Source organism: Sapajus apella, unplaced genomic scaffold (genome assembly GCF_009761245.1).
Source record: "Sapajus apella isolate SASKATOON/1434 unplaced genomic scaffold, GSC_monkey_1.0 scaffold35, whole genome shotgun sequence".
Classification (NCBI taxonomy): domain Eukaryota; kingdom Metazoa; phylum Chordata; class Mammalia; order Primates; family Cebidae; genus Sapajus; species Sapajus apella.
In genome coordinates this window covers 17,928,673-17,952,258 of record NW_022436975.1, presented here as the reverse complement: position 1 = coordinate 17,952,258, position 23,586 = coordinate 17,928,673, and the positions used below count along the sequence as shown (strand labels likewise).

Below are 23,586 nucleotides of genomic sequence, written 5' to 3'. Positions count from 1 at the left end.
GAATCCTTATGCAATACCATAAACAAAAATTCACTCAAATTACTCAAACAGCTCAATATGAGACCTAAAATTATAAAACTCTCAGAAGAAAACATAGGGCAAAAGCTTCAGAATGTTGGATTTGGCAATGATCTCTTGGACATGACACCAAAGACACAGGCAACAATAACAAAAATAGTCAAATTGGACTTTATGAAAATTTAAGAATTTTGTGCATCAAAAGGCAGTATCAAGACAGAAAGGGAGCAAAGATGTCCAAATCATATCCCTGATATGGTACTAATAACCAGGATATATGGAGGACTCTGAAAACTCAGCAATAAAAAACAACCTAACTCAAAAATGGGCAAAGTGCTTGAAAAGACATTTCTCCAGAGAAGATATACAAACAACCAATAAGCATATGAAAAGATGTTCAACCTCAGTAATCATTAGGGAAATGCAAATCAAAACTACAATGAAATACCATCTCATACTCATTAGAATGGTTACTATAAAAAAAAGAAAAAGAATATATGTATTGGCAAAGATGTGGAGAAACTGGAACCCTTGTGCCCTATTGGTGAGAATATAAAAAAGTACAGCCATTGTGGAAAACAGTACGGTAGTTCCTCAAGAAATTAAACACAGAATTACCATATGACTCAGCATTTCCAGCTCTAGGTACAGACCCAAAAAATTTGAAAACACGATTTCAAAGGGATATTTGTAAACTCATGTTCACAGCAGCATTATTCACAAATAGCCAAAATGTAGAAGCAATCCAAAATGTCCACTGATGGATAAATGGACAGATAAGCAAAATGTTGTATACAATTATAATGCATTATAATTCAGCTGTAAAAAGAAAAAAAATTCTGAAATACGCTGCAGCACAGATGAACCTTTACGACATTATGCTAAGTGAAATAAGCCAGTCACAAAAAGATAAATATTATATAATTCTATTCATATAAGGTCCATGGAGTAGTCAAAATCAGAAACAGAATGGTGGTTGCCAGAGAATGGGGTAAGAGAATGCGGAGGTACACCATTATTTAATGGGTATCGAGTTTCAGTTTACAAGATGAAAGAGTTCTGAAGACGGATTGTGGTATTGGTTGCACATTATGAAAATATTAAATACCAATAAATAGTACACTTTAAAATGTTAGCATGGTAGCTTTTAGGCTATGTGTATCTTTACAAAATAAAAAGTGGGGGAAAATTATTCTTTTAACTAATAACTTACACAATAGGTTGTACTAGTTGGTGGGTGACAGGAGCACTAACATAAGCTGCAGGCTGTACTCCCATCATTCCTGAATCATCTTAAAAGAAAAGAAAAGTTTATTTAGGATAACCATTTAATAACATTTTATTTATTCCTCCAGAAAAAAACGTACATAATCAAAATGTTACGTAGGGAAAACCATCAATATTTCCTTCTGGGTTAGAAGTTAGCAAAGAACAACATAAGAAAACACAATCGTTATTTCTTAAATCAAGATAAAAAGGAGCTATAAAGTATAACTGGGCTTTAAAATATGGCATTTATTAAGTCAATATATAACATCTGAATTAAGAAAAGCTGTGCTTTTCTCATTTAGATATTTTCCATTTACACAAAAACCAATTTTCCTTATTGAGCCACTGAGGGAGAAAATGTTTACCCTATAGACAACTTACAGTAAGCTAGACTGGGATCCAAAGTATTTCTGGCCCCATAAAAATAGTATGCATCATCATAAGGAGTTCGATAATTAGTACCCAAAGGTGGTGGTAGGGGAGGTGGAGGCAGAGGTGCAATCCTGTACGAAAAGAAAAATGAAAAATTCTTCTCATATTTCATTGCGGTTTTTTTTAAATCAAGATATTATTCTTTTCCAAAAACAGTACTGAAAATCCTACCACTACTTTAGAAAAAGTCATCATCTTGCTCCAATCATTCATCAAAAATTATGACTCAAAAAGCAAATAATATTACATAGGATTTCACAATTTCAGGTGCATTTATGTAAGATGAAAACCTGAGTTAATATTCAATCAATTAATATCCAACAGGCACTATGTACCAGTATCAAATACAGAAAGACATGATCCCTGTACCTTAAGAGTAACATGAAAATAAACACGTAGAGTCAAGTAAGTACAAGCAAATTAAGTAACAGAAGTGGATGCAGAGTGCTACAGGAACAGGAGCAGAGACATTTAAATCACATGAGGGAGAGAAAGAAAGCACACATAAGGCTTTGCAGAAGAGGCAACGCTTAAGCCATGCTACTGGAGCGGGCTAGTGTTAGAGGAAGGACAATCAAGGAAGAGAAGGCAAAGAGCTACAAAACAGTGAGAGTATAAATGGTTCAGTCTGACTGGGGAAATGTATTTTTTAACGTAAAATAAAAATCACTTAAATATCAACAGTAAAGCATTGACATAATCTTTAGTATTTCATAATTTAAAACTTCTGAACCTCTACATTAGCACTTCATTACTGATTAAGAAATATCTCTGTATTTCCACCAATGCAATATTTTTTAGTAGTAAAAGCGACAAAGGCAAATTCCTTTAAATGAATAGATAGCATTCTAGAATGTTCTCACTGTTGTACCTTAACAGGTTCTCCCTTGTCATATACTTCAAAATAATTCCAAAGAACTAAGAGGGCACTGAAGTTCTCTGTAGTAGGGAATATTTTTCATATTTACTAGCCACTGATTATCACTAAATAAAAAAAAAATTTTTTTTTGAGACGGAGTCTCACTCTGTAGCCCAGACTGGAGTGCAGTGGCGTGATCTTGGCTAACTGCAACCTCCGCCTCCCCAGTTAAAACGATTCTCCTGCCTTAGCCTCCCAAGTAGCTGGGATTACAGGCATGCACCACCATGCCCAGCTAATTTTCATATTTTTAGTAGAGATGGGGTTTCACCATGTTGGCCAGGCTGGTCTTGAACTCCTGACCTCCTCATCTGCCCACCTCGACCTCCCAAAGTGCTAGGATTACAGGCATGATCCACAGTGCCTGGCCCATTAAATCACATTTTAGAGAGATTTATACGAGCTAATCCTTACAACAACCCTGTAATTATAGACATGAAAATACATATATAATACTACTCTACTTTTACAAATGAGAAAACTGAACTTCAACAAAGGTGTAGTTTGCCCAAAATCCAGATAGGAAAGCCAATCATTTCAATTCCTAATTCAATGCTGAGACCACCATGAAATGCTTTGCAATTCCAATCCCTCCTACTTGAGTCAGGAAGCCAGCAGATGAAAAACACAGGGCCCCTGATAAGTACAGTTAATACACTCCTACAATTGGTTAGTAACCAAAAGACCAACTCCTACTGAAAGACTAAAGTGTAGCCCAGAAAATATCAATGTTCAAAAAAGTTAAGAAAAACACCCCTAAATTTACATACATTTTATAATTAATACACTAATAGTGAACAAAAAATAAGCCCAAGTCTTACAAAGAAGAAAGTATAGCCCAGAAAATATCAACAACAGGATTTTCTTTAGGTATAATCTATTACAGCACGATGCCTTTTACCTACAGAAATCAAATCTTTACTCCAATACCTAAATTACAGGTTTTAATTTTTATTTCAGGCATTTGAGTTACACAGCCCAGAAGTAATCACAGAAAATGAGCTGATGGAAACAGAAACTAAAATAAAATTATATGTATAAAAGAGCCACATTAGAAACTTTTTCTGCACAAATTGATGAATTCAATGTTTGCCAAGTGGAAACAACAAAATTGAAAAAGAATGCACAACTTCTGTATGTTAAAAGATATCAAAAACAGACATCCCAAAATATGACCTAAAATTAAATACAAAAATGTGCTTGGTGATTCATTCTAAAGATACAAAATCAGCTTTAAACAATGTTTAAAGAATTTCCCGTTTTTATAATAGCAGAGAAAAAAATTCAAATAAATTATTTCACAAAACTGTTTAATTGCACAAAATCTCTGAAGAACAACATCATCTGCTTCAGCACATCCTTTTAAACATAAAATATAGCAATACCTTACCTAATTCCCAAATACAAAACATTTAAACAAGCACCTGGGAGGTACCACTTCACCAAGGGCGCTGCTGAGTCCATTTTGCAAATCTTCATTTTGAGAAGGAACAGAATGAACTGATGGGATGGGTGGGACAGATGGGACAGATAAAGGAGGGAGAGGTGTCTGGAAAGCTACTCTGGGTCTTTCAGGTGGTATCATCTCTTCAAAGTGTCTTGGTGCCACACTAAACTGCTTTAGTCTATCAGGCTAAAATAAAGAAAAAAAAATCTGTTTGTTACATATAATCATAAATTTAAAGGTGGAAGGGACCTCAAAAGACCTCCTATCCCAGCAGGCACTTAAGATAGTCACAGAATCACAGATTTTTCAGCTATAAAAGACTCTGAATATCTATTTCTATATTTATTTATTTTTGAGACAGAGTCTCACTCTGTCACCCAGGCTGGAGTGCAATGGCACAATCTCGGGTCACAGCAACCTCTACCTCCTGTGCTCAAGCAATTCTCCCGCCTCAGCCTCAGAGTAGCTAGGATTACAGACACCTGCCACCACACCCGGCTAATTTCTGTATTTTCAGTATAGGAGGGGGTTTCACCACATTGGCCAGGCTGGTCTCGAACTCCTGGCCTCAAATGATACGCCCACCTCTGCCACCCAGAGTGCTGGAATTATAGGTGTGAGCCTCCACGCAGGCCAGACTCTGAATATCTAATTATTATTTTATAAATGGGTGATTGAGGCTCTCTGAGAAGTAACAGATCACCTAAGCTCTCACTATTAGTAAATAGGCAAAGGCTTGAGTCAGATACTAACTTTAAATATACCTGTAGTATTCTTTCTATGTACTATGACACTATGCTACTTCTCTAATTGCCATTTCTGTTATCAAAGTATTCTGTAAAACAGGGTCAGCAAATGCTTTCTGTAAAGGGCTAGATAATAAATAGATTAGGATTTGCAAGACTACATAGTCCTTCATAATGATCAGACTCAGCCATAGTGCTAAAGCAGCCACAAACATTATGTCAACAAATGAGCAAGGCTGTGCTGCAATAAAGCTTTTTTTTTTAATGAAAAGAGGCAGCAAACAAATTTGACCACAGGCCACACTTTGCTAATCTCTACTTTAGAACATCACTTATGTGTCCTTTTCTAAGATTTGTACATCATCAAAAGTAAAGGCCTGTTGACTCTAATTATTTATTTATTTAAATCAACTTGACACTCTATAGGAGCTTCAATTCAAAGATAAATAAGGTCTGTCACACCCTAGTGTAACCATAAATTCAAAATTTAACATGCCAACATATTACATTAAAAAGCTCACCTTCTAAAAGGAAACTTTTGATTGATATAAGAAAATATATTTAGTTTTGAAATTTATCTTTTTTTTCTACCATGGTTATCAGGAATGATTTCTCAGGTTAATCTAAACATTTTTCCTAGGCATAGTCAGAAGCATACCAGGAGTAATGCTGGTGCAGTATTACCCACAGGGATATACTCTTAGAGTAAGTAAAAGCAAATCAAAAGTTGCTGCATCCTTTTTAAGAACAAACTTTTTTTTTTTTTTTTGAGACGGAGTTTCACTCTTGTTACCCAGGCTGGAGTGCAATGGTGCGATCTCGGCTCACCGCAACCTCCGCCTCCTGGGTTCAGGCAATTCTCCTGCCTCAGCCTCCCCTAATTTTTGTATTTTTAGTAGAGACGGGGTTTCACCATGTTGACCAGGATGGTCTCGATCTCTTGATCTCGTGATCCACCCACCTCGGCCTCCCAAAGTGCTGGGATTACAGGCTTGAGCCACTACGCCCGGCCAAGAACAAACTTTTTAATAAACTTTTTAATGAAATTAAAGGTCTTAATCATCATTCAAAGATGAAACAAACCTGCCTTAGAAATAAATACTACATATCCTACTACAGAAAAAGTAAATTGTGGTAAAAGCAATAAATTAATACCTCCTCCTTACTTAACTGCAATGATGTAATTCATTCCACTTAATGATGAGAATTGCAAAATTAAAGTAAAAATAAGATTATGTCTCTAATTTTACATTAAGTAACAATTATTAAAATGCTTTAAGAATACAGTTTTCAGTTTCCTTGGAATCACTCCAATATAAGTAAGTGGTCAAGATACACTCAAGAAAAATATTAACATCAATTGTAAATTTAACCAAGATAACTTTCCCATGGAAGAGTACATATGAACAAAACAGAGAGAACTAATTTAAAATAAACTTTTAAAAAATGACACAAATGAAAAATTATCTCAAGGAAATAATTGTTAAGAGAATTTACACTTTATGAGAAGTCAATTTAGTTTATTTTATTACAGTAAACTGGCCTACTCTTTTTCCCCCAATATTCTCTAACCCCACCTGCCTCCTCATTTGAGGATCACTTGAATGAAAGATTAAACATTAAAAAATGCCAGAAACTCTTACCGATTTCTCAGGGTCTTGTGCTCCAGATGCAGCAACCCTGAGTTCTAAAACTTTTTCTCTAAACAAAATTAAAGTTTTATATATTAAAAAGATATAGTAAACACTATCAAAATTATAAATCATCATTGAAATAAGCTTACACACAAAGTCTATGCAATACATCTCCAAAAACAAGTAATTCCTTCAACTGACAATACAGCCTTAAATAATACTGAAAGCCAAATTATTTTACTTGATACAAAGTAAACTAGAATTCACATGTAACTAACTTAGACTACCTATCTCTAAACTAGTGCCTGGAGTATTTCAAAGACTAAGCAATTCATATAAAATAAAATACAAAAATACCGAGTACCAGCTCAGCCAGAGAGACCCCCACCCAGGCAGTGCTGAAGGCAATGACGGACAGACCCCCAGACAGAACAGCAAAGTGGGTCTAAGGGCGGGTGGGGGGAATGGGTGGCTCGGGCAGCAGCCTTCTGAACTGAGAGCTTCAGGGACTGACAGCATTCTAGGCTGAAGGCTTCGGGCACATTCTGATCTACCTATTTAGTCTCTCTGAACAGGTGATTATTATTAACAAACAGGTGTTCTGTATTTTCTCGTAACACAAAAATATACCAAGTAAGCAGCTGTTACCCACTTAACACTAACCACAGACAAACTAAAAGGTATTCTCCACGAGGGAGCCACAGGGTCAGGGTCAGATATCTCCAAGAATTGTTTTAACTAGTGTGATATTTATACATTGTCCTGCCACTCTGGAATGCCCCAAGTGGTTTTCCACTTGGGGAGGGGTTGGCTAGGTTTTCCTTCATCGTTCTTTCTAGCAAACAATATATTCTATCATACACTCAGCATTCATTAATACTCATAAACTCACTCTCAACACAAAAATAAAATCTCTACTTTGTAAAACAAACAAAAAAAACTCTTTTAGGGTACATGTATATTTAATACATATAATACTTCCTAATATCAGTTTTTTTAAAAAATGATATTAAAGACAGTTAACATCAAATGGTAGATATTGGCTTCCTCTGAGATAGAGGGAAAAGGGCAAAAACTAAGAGATAACAAGTCTCAAATTCTCTCAAAACAAGATCTCTGTTCCTAATTTTAAACTATAATTAATATCTCACAGGTATTTCAACATAAAAAACTACAAATAATGACACCTATATACAATATAAATAATTGTGATTTACCATTCCTGTAGAATTGAGGAAGCCGTTGAAGTTTTTTGACCAGGGTGCCAGTTTGATTAGTGTATTTTAAGACAATTAATACTACATAGTGTGCTGGATCTACTGGAGCAGGGAGAAAGGAGTTGGGAAGACTATGTATTAGTTAGGAAGCTATTGCTGCAATCCAGGTCAGATGTAGAAAGGACTTATCCAAGGTTAATGGCTCTGACAATAGGAAAAAGAAGGGACCTCATATGAAGTAAATGGGAGAGGACAAGCAATCCAAGTTATAGTGAGATTTTGGGGCTCCATTAATGGGTCACTAATAGAAAATGAAGAGGGGTGGTTGGTTTTGAGATGCTCGTTTGGGATGGAAATGTAAAATTTATAGGATATAATACATGTGTGCATACCATTTCATATGGCAAAAAATACTTTATATTTCTTACTATATATGGGATAATCCAATGGGCATATCTATAATATTAAATGCTACCTTAAATCAGAAACTGAAGAAATCAATGAAGGAAGTAAAAGGCCTATTATAGAATACACAAATACTCTCACTTGTTACTTATGACAAAAAAAAAAAAACTCTCAGTATTTATTTTCCTTGTTAATTGCCCATGTAGAGATTAAAATATAAGTGATTTACACATCAAAAAGCATATCAGAAAGACAACCCATTATTTAACCATCATGCCATTTTACACAAATGCATTTTAAACTCAAAATATCTCTTTTAAATGCAAACCTTTCATTACCGTCTCTTGTTCCTCTGTTGCTCAGCCATTTGTTCCAATAATTCTAGTCTGTATTTCTCTTTCCTTCTCTGAATAAGTTCTCGATCTTCACCTCCTAGATAGTGGTAAGAAAAAAATGCAATCTTAACTCTTAAGCATCATATGCAATTAGAAAGTCAAGTCCTTAAAAACTACATCTTAATTATATAATTACTGAATATGTAAGAAATATAGAAGGAAAAAAAATCACATGTATCAGTCCTTTTTCAATTAATTTTTTAATTAATGGTACCTACTATGTATCAAACACAAGATACAGCAATCATGCCCATGAGTCTACCTTTAGTCAAAAATTTTCCTAAATAACAGAATATTCTTACCCAAACCCATTTTTCTAAAAATCTAAATATTTCCATTAATATCTTCCATAAGTCCTATAAATTTAACATTTCCATCCCAAACAAGCATCACAAAACCAGCTGCCCCTCTTCATTTTCTATTAATGGTCCGATAATGGAGTCTCAAAATCTCACTATAACTTGGATTGCTTGTTCTCTCCTATTCACTTCATATGAGGCCCCCTCCTTTCTATTCTCAGAGCGATTAACCTTGGATAAGTCCTCTCTACAACTGACCTGGATTGCAGCAATAACTTCCTTACTAATAACCAGTCTTCTCAACTCCTTTCTCCCTACTCCAATACATCCAGCACACTATGTAATATTAACTGTCATAAAATACACTAATCAAGCCGGGCGCAGGGGTTCACACCTGTAATCCCAGCACTTTGGGAGGCAGAGGCAGGCGGATCATCAGGTCAAGGAGATCAAGACCATCCTGGCCAACACGGTGAAACCCCGTCTCTACTAAAATACAAAAAATTAGCCAGGCATGGTGGTACAAGCCTGTAGTCCCAGCTACTCGGTAGGCTGAGGCAGGGGAATTGTTTGAACCCAGGAGGTGGATGTTGCAGTGAGCCGAGATCGCACCACTGCACTCCAGAATGGCAACAGAGAAAGACTCTGTCTCAAAAAAAAAAAATACACTAATCAAACTGGCACCCTGCTCAAAAAACTTCAATTCTACAGGAAGAAATACAAACCCCTAAGCCTGGTATTCCTTATACAAAAATCCAGTTAATCAAAAATTTTGAATGCAGACAAGATTATTATTATTGCATATGTTAATGCCGTAAAATACCTCTTAATCTAGATATGCAAGATCTGGAACACTACAAAAATCACAGGGTATCAAGAATGCAACTGAAAGAGCAATTTCTGTCCTGCCTTCATTATTGGTCTCCAACCATCAACGGGCACACAGCATCTTTAAGCATTTTATTTTTTTGTCCATTAAGCATAAATGTCAGCAACAGTGAAGATCTCATAGAGGTACAATAAATTACATTAAGGCTAATAACTGTGTTTTATAATAAAAGTAAATATTCTCATTCTACTTCCGACCCATGATAGAATAACAAACGCAAGACTTAGCCTCACGCTGTTTAAAAGAACATACAACAACAAAAAAAAACACTGGAAAACTGGGCAAAATACACGAAATAATTGCTTTCCAGACACTGGACAATAGGTAGTGCAGAACTGTAGTAACTAAGGGAAGGAAAATAAATGAGGTAAGCCCTATAATCACCCAATTTCTGCCCAAGTGAAATTTCCAGACCACAGATATAGGCAAAGAAGTAAAGATAACCCAAAGAGGGCCCAGGAAACTGAGCTAAATTGAGTAGATAAAAAGCAAAATTCAGGAAGGCTAAAATGGCTGGAAGCTATGGAGCAAAGATCCAACAGGAAACATAAAAAGAGCTCCAGAAATCCACAGGCGGTCCCTTCAGACTTTGCAGTGTGCTACTCTGTGTATTCACAGAGTGAAATTCCATTCAGTCTGGCAACAAACTAAAGAGGACATGTAAGCTGAACAATTCTCAGACCTGAAACAATGGAGCGAAATTCAAGCTCCAGCCAGCTAGGTTCTTGGTGGTCTTTCAGGGAACATGTCAGAAAGGTCACTCTGTAGTAGTAAAGCTAAACTATTCTCTGAAAGGAAGGCTACTCTAGAGGTCCCTAGCTAAGCTTAAAACCAAACTCAGACCAAATTGGTCTTTAGTGAGCGAAAAGTAAAGGAAAAATCATTTAGAAAAAATTCAGACTGCAGAAGAAGCCTGCCTGAAAAGTCACAGCAACAGGTAAAAAAAACCTGGTGGGAAAAAAAATCAGACTGCACCTGAACAGACAAGCAAACAGGGTCCAGCATAGAGCTCCTCGTTCTTTGTCTAATTAGTAAATAACCAGGAAAAAGTTTCCTCCCCTTTTCAGGCACATTCATCATAGGAATTTGCATGGGGTCGGGGTTGGCTTATCTAAAACAAACACACAGTTACACAAACAGGAGAAGTGCTTGCCTAGAGACATATCCACAGCTGCACAAGATAACAGGAGTTCCACAAACAGCTTTACAAGAGAAGTTACTCAAACTGCTACAGGGAAGAAGAGTTTCTTATAAAAGCTTTTTAATTCAGCTGTAACCTGGCAATTCACTTGGACTCCCCACTTCCCTACAAAGAGCTTCTTTTCCTTCACTTATTAAACTTCCCAATCCCACCTTTGTGTCTATGTTCCTTAATTTTCTTGGACATGGCACAAAGAACCTGGGGTACTAGTTCAGACAAGAAACTGCTACATTAAAGTGCATTGGTGAGACTGCAACATTAGTAATAGAAATGTGACAATGGTAGACAAAAATTTTTAAAGATGGCTACTATGTTCCCTGCTCCCTGCTAAATCCCTGTATAATTGCCTCCCCTTGAGAATGGGTGGGACCTGTGACTTACTTGTATACACTAGAATATGGAAGGGTTAAAAAAAAAAATTGCAGAGGTAACTAAGGTACCAAATCAACTAATTTGAAGTAATCAAAAGGGAGATTATCTTAGGTTGACCTGATATACTCTATACTCAGGTGAAAAGCCTTAGAAGAAGGACTGGGCCTCCCTGAGTTTATAGAGGCTTCTTGCTGGCATAAAGTGGGCAATCATGGTGAGGAAGCCCACACGGCAAAGAACAGCAGATGGCCATTAGGAACTGTGGGCAGCCTCCAGCAAGTATCCAGCAAGAAGCCAGTGCCCTCAGTCATACAGCCACAAATAAATGAATTCTGCCAACAATCTGAATTAGCTCAGAGGCAGATTCTTCCCCACTCAAGCCTCCGGTTAAAAGGCAGCCTAGTGGATACCTTTATTATAGCCTTTTGAGACCATTAGCAAAGGATCTGTTCAGTAAACCATGCCCAGACTCAACCGACTGGAGTTTCTGCCTGAATACAATTTCCAAATGTTCACTAGGAAAACTGGGATCAAACAATACAGAAGACCTGAAAGAGATACTTCTATGACATTCAGGCACAAAACATAGTCCACATTCCAGACTTTCATACAAAGCAAAAGCTGCAAGCTATTGGTTGAGGGACAGAAAATCAGCTTGGACCCAACATCCCACACTCTTATATAGAAAAGGTTTGTTATTGTTAGGGGAAGGGCAAAAAAATCTGGTGAAAAATCTGGTGCAAAACCCTCCTCAGACACAAAAAAGAGTTTAGCTATTATCCTGGGCAAGGACAGAAATGTTGAGAAAGACTCATCCCTCACGCCCAGATGCACAGGACCAGTCCAGCATCAAGTAGCAAGCAATAGCAATATACTGCTGAGGAGGAAAAAGCGTGGAGAGATGCCCTCACTGTCAAGAACATGAAGGTCTTGCTGAAAACAGGGAAGTGCAGGAACACTAAGAAAATCCCTCTGGCAGTCCAGGCCCCAGACTAAGGGAAAGAGAAGAGGATTCAACACTTCTCTCTAAGCAATTGATAGAAACAGATAAAATTCATTATGGATATACAAGACATGAACATACGATGAACCAACTTGACCTAACTGACACTTTTTTTTTTTTGACACAGGGTCTTACTCTGTCACCCAGGCTGCAGTGCAGTGGCACAATCATGGCTCACTGCAGCCTCAACCTGCCAGGCTTAAGCAATCCTCCCACCTCAGCCTCCTGAGTGCCTGGGACTACAGGTGTGTGCCACTAATTTATTTACTTTTTTATTTTTTGAGACAGAGTTTCGCTCTGCTGCCAGGCTGGAGTGCAGTGGCATGATCTCAGCTCACTGCAACCTCTGACACCCTGGTTCAAGCGATTCTCCTGCCTCAGCCTCCCAAGTAGCTGGGATGACAGACACATGCCACCACGCCCAGCTAATTTTTTGTATTTTAGTAGAGACAGGGATTCACCATGTTGGCCAGAATGGTCTCGAACTCCTGACCTCGTGATCTGCCCATCTCAGCCTCCCAAAGTGCTCCCTGCACTTTGGGATTACAGGTGTGAGCTACTGCACCCAGCCAAATTTTTTATTTTTTATTTTTTGTAGAGACATAGTCTTCCTATGTTGTCCAGGTTGCTCTCGAACTCCTGGGCTCAATTAAGTGATCCTCCTGCTTTGGCGTTCCCAGATGCTGAGATTAGAGGTATGAGCTACCACACCCAGCCTTAAATCACATTTATAAACTACTATACTCAACAACTGCACTATGCATATTCTTTCAAGTACACGCTAAACACTCACCAAGACAGACTATATTCTGAGCCACTCAAAAAACAACTTTGTCAAAGAAATTCAACAAACCTGAAATAACTGAAATTATAATAATTATATTCTTGGATCATAAGAGGCTTAAACAAGCAGTCAATAACAAAAAGAAGGAAAATCCCCAAATACTTAGAAATTTTAAAACATACTTCTAAATTACCTATGGTTCCATTATAAACCCCATAATGTTTATTTTTCTCTAAACTAAATAAATTATCTTACTTTTTAAGTAAAGCAAAAGGCCCTAAGAGACATCCTTGGGACAAAATTACAGGAAGATAAATTTTAGTTCAATTGAAATAAGAGTATCGTAACAATCACAGCCATCTAAAGATGGAATGTACTGCCTCCGGAGAAAATAAGTTTCCTATAGGTATGAACAAATAGTTTGTGGAAGAAAAGATCAACCACAAGGATTAAATGACTTTAATGGTTTGTTTTAAACATTAGAGTCCACTGTCTTACCAAATATTCATCTATAATTCCTGGCTTGCATTAGTGACAAACTCATGCCAATCATCATTAAAAGGTCAGGGTAGAATAATCCTTTTATTGATAAAAATTATTTATCAGTAGGCTGTCAGCTCAGAAAGACATTTCTCTTATTTTACCATGTTTTATAAAATACACCTGCCAGGCACCGTGGATAACACCTATAATCCCAGTACTTTGGGAGGCCAAGGCAGGCAGATCACTTGATATCAGGAGATTGAGACCAGCCTGGCCAACATGATGAAATCCTGTCTCTACTAAAAATACAAAAATCAAAAAATACAAAAAATTACAGGCGTGGTGGTGCATGCCTGTACACCCAGCTACTCAGGAAGGTGAGGCATGAGAATCACTTGAATCCAGGAGGCAGAGGTTGCAGTGAGCCAAGATCATGCACTGCACTCCAGCCTTGGCAACAGAGCAAGACTCAGTCTCTAATAAAAAAAAAAAAAAAGAAAGAAAAAAAATATATCATAAGAATATAGTCTTTTAAAATAAAAATAAAAAAATATATATACCTCTACATGGTACTAATAGATTAAACTCGTCAATTTTCACTTACATATATTATACTAGAATAAAATTCTTGGTGGCATGCCATTTTTCTCACAACAGCAATTCACAAGGGAGCAAAAACCTAAGAATATAATGTAATTATATGTCTCAAAACCAGTATTTAATTTACTGACTGTTTTTAATTTGAATTAAAGTGTTATTTAATTTCTTCATATACGTTACTAACACCAAATTTCAGTTCATTTTTTTCTAACACTTTTCACACAAAGAATACACCTCTCTTCTATCAGATATTTAAAGGTATAAACCAGAAACAAGGCTCTCCTCACAGTTTCTGGTATTAAATTGTGACAAGTGTTAATATAGCAAAACAACCTATTCAGCAATGACCTTGATTTCCAATAAACAGAAAATTTAGACCATCATCATTATTTGAACAAAATATCTTCTCAGAAACTGCATGAAAAGAACAAACGAAAGAAAGGTTTAATTTGGAGAAAATAAACTAAAATACAAAGTTTTGTACTAGCTGAAGAAACTAGAAAGAAGAATTAAGGAAAAAAACTATCATATATAAACCAAAATATTTTTTAAAAACAGACACACTGGATAGAGACAATCCAAGATGGCTGAATAGGAAGAGCTCTGGAATGCAGCTCCAAGCAAGAACACAGAGGGTGACTGATCACCACATTTCCAAATGAGTTTTTACTGCCCACAGACCAGGAGATTCCCAGGCGGAAAAGCACCATGAGTCTCAGCCAGTACAGTGGGTCTCCGCACAAAAGCTCACACAAATCTGGGCAGCCATTTCAAAAGGCACCTGGAACACCTGGGAGACAGAATAGCCCATTCAACTGAAAAAAGGGGGGCTGAAACAGGGAGCCAGGTGATCTGGCTCGGTGGGTCCCACCCTCACAAAGACCAGCAATCTGAAACGCTCTGGATTGAGAGTTTCATAGCCAGCACAGCTGGACCCAGGACAGTACAGTTCTATGGGGGAAAGGGCATCCACCAATACCAAGGCAGCCCACCACTACCAATGCAGTCTGCCATTATCGAGGCAGTCCACCATTACCAAGGCACTCCACCATTACCAAGGCAGTCCGCCATTACAGAGGCAGTCCGCCATTACAGAGGCAGACAGCCATTACAGAGGCAGTTCTAACTATACCTCTATAAACAAAACTGCAAAGAAGTTCACACAGCAGCTGGGCAGAGCCCAGAGCAGCTCAGCAACGCCTCTGCTGGCAGATGACTAGGTTACCTCCTTGCTGGGCAGGGCATTTGTGAAAAAAGGCAGCAGCATATCACAAACTTATAAATAAAAGCCCCAACTTCCCAGGACAGAGCACCTGGGGAAAAAAAGGCAGTTATCAGTTCCACTGCAGCAGACATAAAATATACCGGAGCAGGAGCTCTGAAAGGAACAATGGAGCTCACAGCTCAGCACTTTAGCTCCTATAAGGAACAGATTGTCTCCTCAAGCGACTACCTGACCCCTGTATATCCAAAGAGATGCCTCATAAAGGAGAGTTCAGGCTGACATCTGGTGGGTATCCTTCTGGGAAAAAGATAACAGAAGAAGAAACTGGCAGCAACCCTTACTGTTCTGCAGATGCCACAGGTGATCCCCAGGCAAGCAGGGTCTGGAGCGGACCTCCAGCAATCCTACAGCAGAGGGGCCCAACTGTTAGAAGGAAAAACTAAAAAACAGAAAGAAATAACTTCATCATCAACAAAAAAGATAACCATTCAGAGACCCCATCCAAAAGTCATCAACTACAAAGACCACAGGTAGATAAATCCACTAAGATGGGAAGAAACCAGTGCAAAAAGAATGAAAACACCCAAAATCAGAGCACCTCTCCTCTTCCAAGGGATCGCAATTCCTCACCAGCAAGGGAACAAGGCTGGAGAATGAATCTGATGAATTGAAAGAAACAGGCTTCAGAAAGTGGGTAATAACAAACATCTCTGAGCTAAAAGAACACATTCTAACCCAACGTAAAGAAACTAAGAACCTTAAAAAAAGGTTTGATGAAATGCTAATGAGAATAAACAGCTTAGAAAATAATATAAATGAATTGATGTAGCTAAGAAACACAACACGAGAATTTCACGAAGCACACACAAGTTTCAATACCCAAATGGACCAAGCAGAAGAAAGGATATCAGAGATTGAAGAGCAACTCAATGAAATAAAATGAGAAGGAAAGATTAGAGAAAAAAGAGTAAAAAGAAATGAACAAAGTCTCCAAGAAATATGGCATTACATGAAAAGACCTAAACTACGTTTGTTAGGTGTACCTGAATGTGATGGAAAGAATGAATCCAAGCTGGAAAACACTCTTCAGAATATTATCCAGAACTTCCCCAACCTAGCAAACCAGGCCAATATTCAAGTCTGGGAAATACAGAGAACACCACAAAGATATTCATCAAGAAGAGCAACCCCAAGGCACCTAATCATCAGATTCACCAGGGTTGAAATGAAGGAAAAAAAAATGCTACGGGTAGCCAGAAAGAAAGGTCTGGTTACCCACAAAGGGGAGCCCATCAGATTCACCGCGGATCTCTCAGCAGAAACCCTACAAGCCAGAAGAGAGTGCGGGTCAACATTCAACATCCTTAAAGAAAAGAACTTTCAACCTAGAATTTCATATCCAGCCAAACTAAGCTTCATAAGCAAAGGAGAAATAACATCCTTTACAAAGAAGCAATTGCTCAGAGATTTCATCACCACCAGGCCTGCCTTACAAGAGGTCCTGAAAGAAGCACTAAACATAAAAAGGAACAACCAGTACCAGCCACTTCAAAAACGTACCAAATGGTAAAGAGCATCAACACTATGAAGAAACTGCATCAACTAATGGGCAAACAACCAGCTAGCAACAAAATGGCAGGATCAAATTCACACATAACAATATTAACCTTAAATGTAAATGGACTAAATGCCCCAATCAAAAGACACAGACTGGCAAACTGATGAAAAAGTCAAAACCCATCAGTGTGCTATATTCAGGAACCCCATCTCACGTGCAAGGATACACATAGGCTCAAAATAAAGGGATGGAGGAAGATTTACCAAGCAAATGGAGAGCAGAAAAAAGCAAGAGTTGCAATCCTAGTCTCTGATAAAATAGACTTTAAACCAAAAAAGATCAAAAGAGACAAAGAAGGGCATTACATAATGGTAAAAGGATCAATGTAACAGGAAGAGCTAACAATCCTAAATATATACGCATCCAATACAGGAGCACTCAGATACATAAAGCAAGTTCTTAACAACCTGCAAAGAGACTTACACTCCCACACGATAATAGTAGGAGCCTTTAACACTCTGCTGTTAATATCAGACAGTTAAACAAGACAGAAAATTAACAAGGATATCCAGGACTTGAACTCAGATCTGGACCAAGCAAACCTAATAGACATTTAAAAAACTCTCCACCCCAAAGCCACAGAATATACATTCTTCTCAGCACCACGTCACACCTGCTCTAAAACTGACCACATGATTGGAAGTAAATCACTCCTCAGCAAATGCAAAAGAACAGAAATCCTAACAGTCTCTCAGACCAGAGTGCAATCAAATCAGAACTCAGGATTAAGAAACTAACTCAGAACCACACAAGGTCATGGAAACTGAACAACTGGCTCTTGAATGTTTACTGGATAAACAATGAAATGAAGGCAGAAACAAAGATGTGCTTCAAAACCAACAAGAACAAAGACACAACGTACCAGAATCTCTGGGACACATTTAAAGCAGTGTCTGGAGGAAAATTTATAGCAATAAATGCCCACATGAGAAGGAAGGAAAGACCTAAAATCGACACCCTATCATCAAAATTGAAAGAGCTAGAGGAGCAAGATCAAAAAAACTCAAAAGCTAGCGGAAGACAAGAAATAACTAAGATCAGAGCAGAATTGAAGGAGACAGAGACACAAAAAACCTTTCAAAAAATCAATAAATCCAGGAGCTGAGCTTTTGAAAAGATCAACAAAATAGACAGACCACTAGCCAGATTAAGAAAAAAGAAAAGAGGGAAGAATCAAATAGATGCAATAAAAAACAATAAAGGGGTTATCACTACCAATCCCACAGAAACACAAATTACCATCAGAGATTACTACAAACAACTCTATGCACATAAACCAGTAAACCTGAAAGAAATGGATAAATTGCTGGACACTTGTACCATCCCAAGCCTAAACCAGAAAGAAATCGAAACCCTAAATAGGCCAATAACAAAGGCTGAAGTTGAGGCAGCAATTAATGGCCTACCAATGAAAAAAAGCCCAAGTCCAGATGGGTTCACAGCTGAATTCTATGAAACATACAAAGAGGAGCTGGTACCACTCCTTGTGAAACTATTCCAAACAATCCAAAAAGAGGGAATCCTTCCCACATCATTTTATGAGACCAACATCATCCAGATACCAAGACCTGGCAGTGACTCAGCAAGAAAGGAAAACTTCAGCCCAATATCCATGATGAACACAGATGCAAAAATCTTCAATAAAATACTGGCAAACCGATTGCAACAGCACATCAAAAAGCTTATCCATCACGATCAAGTAGGCTTCATCCTGGGGATGCAAGGCTGGTTCAACATACACAAATCTATAAACGTAATTCACCACATAAACAGAACCAAAGACAAAAACTACATGATTATCTCAATCAATGCAGAGAAGGCCTTCAACAAAATTCAACAGCCCTTTATGCTAAAAACTCTCAAAAAACGAGGTATCAATGGAACGTATCTAAAAATAATAAAAACAATTTACAACAAAACCACAGCCAGTAACATACTGAACGGGCAAAAACTGGAAGCATTCCCTTTGAAATCTGGCACTAGACAAGGATGCCCTCTCTCACGCTTACTATTCAATACAGTATTGGAAGTTCTAGCCAGAGCAATCAGGCAAGAAAAAGAAATAAAGGGTATTCAATTAGGAAAGGAGGAAGTCAAATTGTCTCTATTTGCAGATGACATGATTGTATATTTAGAAGACCCCATCATCTCAGCCCATAATCTCCTGAAACTGATAAGCAACTTCAGCGAAGTCTCAGGATAAAAAATCAATATGCAAAAATCACAGGCATTCCTATACACCAATAACAGACTTAAAGAGAGCCAAATCAAGAACGAACTGCCATTCACAATTGCCACAAAGAGAATGAAATACCTAGGAATACAACTAACAAAGGATGTAAAGGGCCTCCTCAAGAAAAACTACAAACCACTGCTCAAGGAAGTAAGAGAGGACACAAGCAGATGGAAAAACATTCCATGCTCATGGTAAGGAAGAATCAATATTGTGAAACTGGCCATACTGCCCAAGGTAATTTATACATTCAATGCTATCCCCATCAAGCTACCTATGACCCTCTTCACAGAACTAGAAGAAGCCACATTAAACTTCATATGGAACCAAAAGAGGGCCCACATAGCCAAGTCAATTTTAAGTAAAAGAACAAAGTTGGACGCATGATGCTACCTGACTTCAAACTACACTACAAGTCTACAGTAATCAAAATAGCATGGTACTGGTACCAAAACAGAATTATAGACCAATGGTACAGAACAGAGGCCTCGGAAGCAACACCACACATCTACAACCATCTGATCTTTGACAAACAAGACAAAAACAAGCAATGGGGAAAGGATTCCCTGTTTAATAAATGGTGTTGGGAAAACCGGCTAGCCATGTGCAGAAAGCAGAAACTGGACCCCTTCCTGACACCTTACACTAAAATTAACTTCAGATGGATTAAAAAGTTAAACATAAGACCTAATACCATTAAAACCCTAGAAGAAAACCTAGGCAAAACCATTCAGGACACAGGCATAGGCAAGGACTTCATGACTAAAGCACCAAAAGCATTGGCAACAAAAGCCAAAATAAACAAACGGGATCTAATTAAACTCCAGAGCTTCTGTATAGCAAAAGAAACAATCATTAGAGTGAGCCGGCAACCAACAGAATGGGGAAAAATTTTTGCAATCTACCCATCTGACAAAGGGCTAATATCCAGAATCTACAAAGAAAGCAAACAGATTTACAATAAAAAAAGCAAATAAACCCATTCAAAAGTGGGCGAAGGACATGAACAGACACTTTTCAAAAGAGGACATTTATGTGGTCAACAAACATATGAAAAAAAGCTTCTCATCATTGGTCATTAGAGAACTGCAAATCAAAACCACATTGAGATACCATCTCATGCCAGTTACAATGGCGATCATTAAAAAATCTGGAGACAACAGATGCTGGAGAGGATGTGGAAAAATAGGAACACTTTTACACTGTTGGTGGGAGTGTAAATTAGTTCAACCATTGTGGAAGACAGTGTGGCACTTCCTCAAGGACCTAGAAATAGAAATTCCATTTGACTCAGCAATCCCATTACTGGGTATATACCCAAAGGAGTATAAATCATTCTATCATAAAGACACATGCACACGTATGTTCACTGCGGCACTGTTTACAACAGCAAAGACCTGGAACCAACCCAAAGGCCCATCAATGATAGACTGGACAAGGAAAATGTGGCACATATACACCATGGAATACTATGCAGCCATAAAAAAAGATGAGTTCCTATCCTTTGTAGGGACATGGATGAAACTGGAAACCATCATTCTCGGCAAACTGACACAAGAACAGAAAATCAAACACCGCATGTTCTCACTCATAGGCAGGTGTTGAACAATGAGAACACATGGACACAGGGAGGGGAGCATCACACACTGGGGTCTCTTGGGGAGACTAGGGGAGGGACAGTGGGGGGTAGGGAGTTGGGGAGGCATAAGATGGGGAGAAATGCCAGATATAGGTGGCAGGGATGGAGGCAGCAAACCACATTGCCATGTATGTACCTATGCAACAATCCTGTGTGTTCTGCACATGTACCCCAGAACCTAAAGTGCAATAAAATACATATAAAAAGGGAGGTATAAAGTTAAAAAAAAAAAAAGCCACACTGCAACAGAGTGCTAATAAAATATGGAATTAAAAGCTCATTACTGACTAGTACAGGTATTGATCAACTTACGACCTATGCAACTTACAACCATTCAACTTTACGACCAAATTGCTAGCCATGACTGCTCCACTGTAGATTTTTGGAAACACTACAACATTTTGATGTGTATCAAGAATATCGCTACCACCTGGGAGGCTGTGACGACAAAGTGCATGAATGGCATCTGGAAAAATTGTGTTAAGCGCTATGTTAATGATTTTGATGGATTTGACAGTGAATGTGAATTTCAAATGATTCGAGAAAAAACAGTAAAACTTGCTAAAGACCTTTCTTTGGAGTGTGAAATGGAAGATGTCGAAGAGTTGCTAGACAATGAATCTGGAGAACTTACAAATGAAGAGCTAATCGAACTGGAAGAAGAAAGAGTGGTGGAAGAAGAAAGAAGAGAAGCAGAGAAAGAAGAGGAGGAGCCAGAAAGAAAGTTCACCACTAAGGGATTCTCAGACAGTTTATCTTTACTGAATAAACTTCTTATACATTTCGAAGCAATGGACCCAAACATCGAACGATTTCCAAGGATTGAACGGATGGCGCATGATGTGTTTCGTCCATATCGTGAAATTTATGAAGAAAAAAAGAAACATACAATTCAGACAAAGCTCACCATGTTTATGAAAAAACCAACTCCAGTAACCCCAACTGCTGCCTCAGATGATGACATCAACGATCCGCAGCCAAGCACCGGCGGCCAATAAAATGTTTCGTACATGTTTATATATTTTGATATGTTTTGCAATTGGGAAAATGCTTCCTATGGTATTTTTACACCTGTATTTTGTATTTTTGTATGCACCTGTATTTTGTAATTTTGTATGTTTTGCAAATATTAAACCAGTTGTACTAGTAATGCAGTGTTTTACTTAAACCTGACGAATGTAAAAATAAGAAACAAAATGGTGTAGAGATGATACAAATGGCATAAAATGAACAAAGAAAATTACGATATATAATAATGAAAGAAAATTATGATAAAATATGACTTAAAGATTTTTATAACATCATTTCACAGTACTGTACATATAGCCTACTCAACTTACGACCAAATCGTGTTACGACTGGTCTGTCGGAACCAATCGTGGTCGTAAGTCGAGCACTAGCTGTAATGATTGATCCGTCTTGCAAAAAAAAGATTAATGAAACTAATAATTTCATTATCATCTATAGAAAGTACTTCACTAAATAATTTAGCTTTAAAATTATACATAGATGTGTTCATAAAGATCATGAATGAAAAATAGATATATAAAATTTTTTAAATACAAAATAAAATTGTACATAGAGCTATATATGTTAAATGATTAGCATAGTATCTAGCGTAAAGTAAGCACTTAACACATGTTTTCTACTATTAGTAAAGGTAGTATTAATTACATTGAGTTCTCACTAAAAAGCTATTATAAGACACTCTGTACAAACCCAACCAATTAGAAATTTTGTACCTACCAAAGAGCATCCCTGCAAAAGGACTACAGATCTCTCGATTTGCAGATTTGGATGTTCCATTGTCTGGAGCACTAAAGAAAAAAAGAGAAAAAGAGTGACTTAAAATCCAGATAATTTTCAGGAAGCAACATTTTAGAGTAAAACGTAGATATGAGTTATTAGCCTTTCAAAGTACTAGGGACATTGTAATACTTACAAATTTTTAAGGTTAAGGTAAAATCATGTTATTCTGTCTCTTTATACAGTGCAACTCCAATGTATTCAGGCTTAAAAAAAAAAACATTTTGGCCAGGCACAGTTGCTCATGCCTGTAATTCCAGCACTTTCGGAGGCCGAAGCAGGCAGACTGCCTGAGGTTACCGCCTGGCCAACATGGTGAAACCCCATCTCTACTAAAAACTACAAATTAGCTAGGCATGATGGCCGAGGCCTTTAATCCCAGCTACTCAGGAGGCTGAGGCAGAACAATTGCTTGAATTAGAGAAGTGGAGGCTGCAATGAGCCAAGATCGAGCCATTGCGTGCTACAGCCTGGATGACAAGAGTGAGACCCTGTCTCAAAAAAGAAAGAAAAAAAAAACCATTTTATTCAGCTTGCTTCATTGGCTCTATAGGTTCTCAAATAAAATCTTTTTCAGCCTGGGAGCGGTGGCTCATGCCTGTAATCCCAATACTTTGGGAGTCTGAGGCAGGCAGATTGCTTGAGGTCAGGAGTTCAAGACTAGCCTGGCCAACATGGTGAAACCTCATCTCTACTAAATATACAGAAATTAACCAGGCATGGTGGTATTTCTCTGTAATCCCAGCTACTTGGGAGGCTAAGGCAAGAGAATCGCTTGAACCCAGGAGGCGTGGAGGTTGCAGTGAGCCAAGATCATGCCACTGCACTCCAGCCCAGGTGACAGAGACCACATCTCAAAGAAAAAAAAAAAAGAAAGAAAGAAAAATCCTTTTCAATTTAAAAAACAACTACCCCAATTAAAAAAAAAAAAAAAAAAAAGAATACAAGTGTA

The 23,586-nt window shown here is 37.8% G+C and overlaps 1 protein-coding gene across 17 annotated transcripts in view; it reads right to left on the bottom strand.

Annotated features, from left to right (window-relative positions):
• The window catches only part of CSPP1 (centrosome and spindle pole associated protein 1), a 155,078-nt gene that overhangs the window by 81,940 nt on the left and 49,552 nt on the right, over window positions 1-23,586 (bottom strand). For 15 of the 17 annotated variants that reach the window (XR_004274474.1, XM_032296272.1, XM_032296265.1 and 12 more), the window contains 6 exons: window positions 22,575-22,645; window positions 8,426-8,519; window positions 6,475-6,532; window positions 4,063-4,271; window positions 1,669-1,790; window positions 1,232-1,310 (listed from right to left, as the gene is read on the bottom strand). Coding sequence is in view for 16 of the 17 variants with exons in the window: in XM_032296272.1 (XP_032152163.1) it covers window positions 1,232-1,310; window positions 1,669-1,790; window positions 4,063-4,271; window positions 6,475-6,532; window positions 8,426-8,519; window positions 22,575-22,645 (633 nt within the window). In the remaining variant the exon portion in view is untranslated. The remainder of the gene's footprint in view (window positions 1-1,231; window positions 1,311-1,668; window positions 1,791-4,062; window positions 4,272-6,474; window positions 6,533-8,425; window positions 8,520-22,574; window positions 22,646-23,586) is intronic. The other 2 variants (XM_032296280.1, XM_032296281.1) reach the window with 1 other exon arrangement.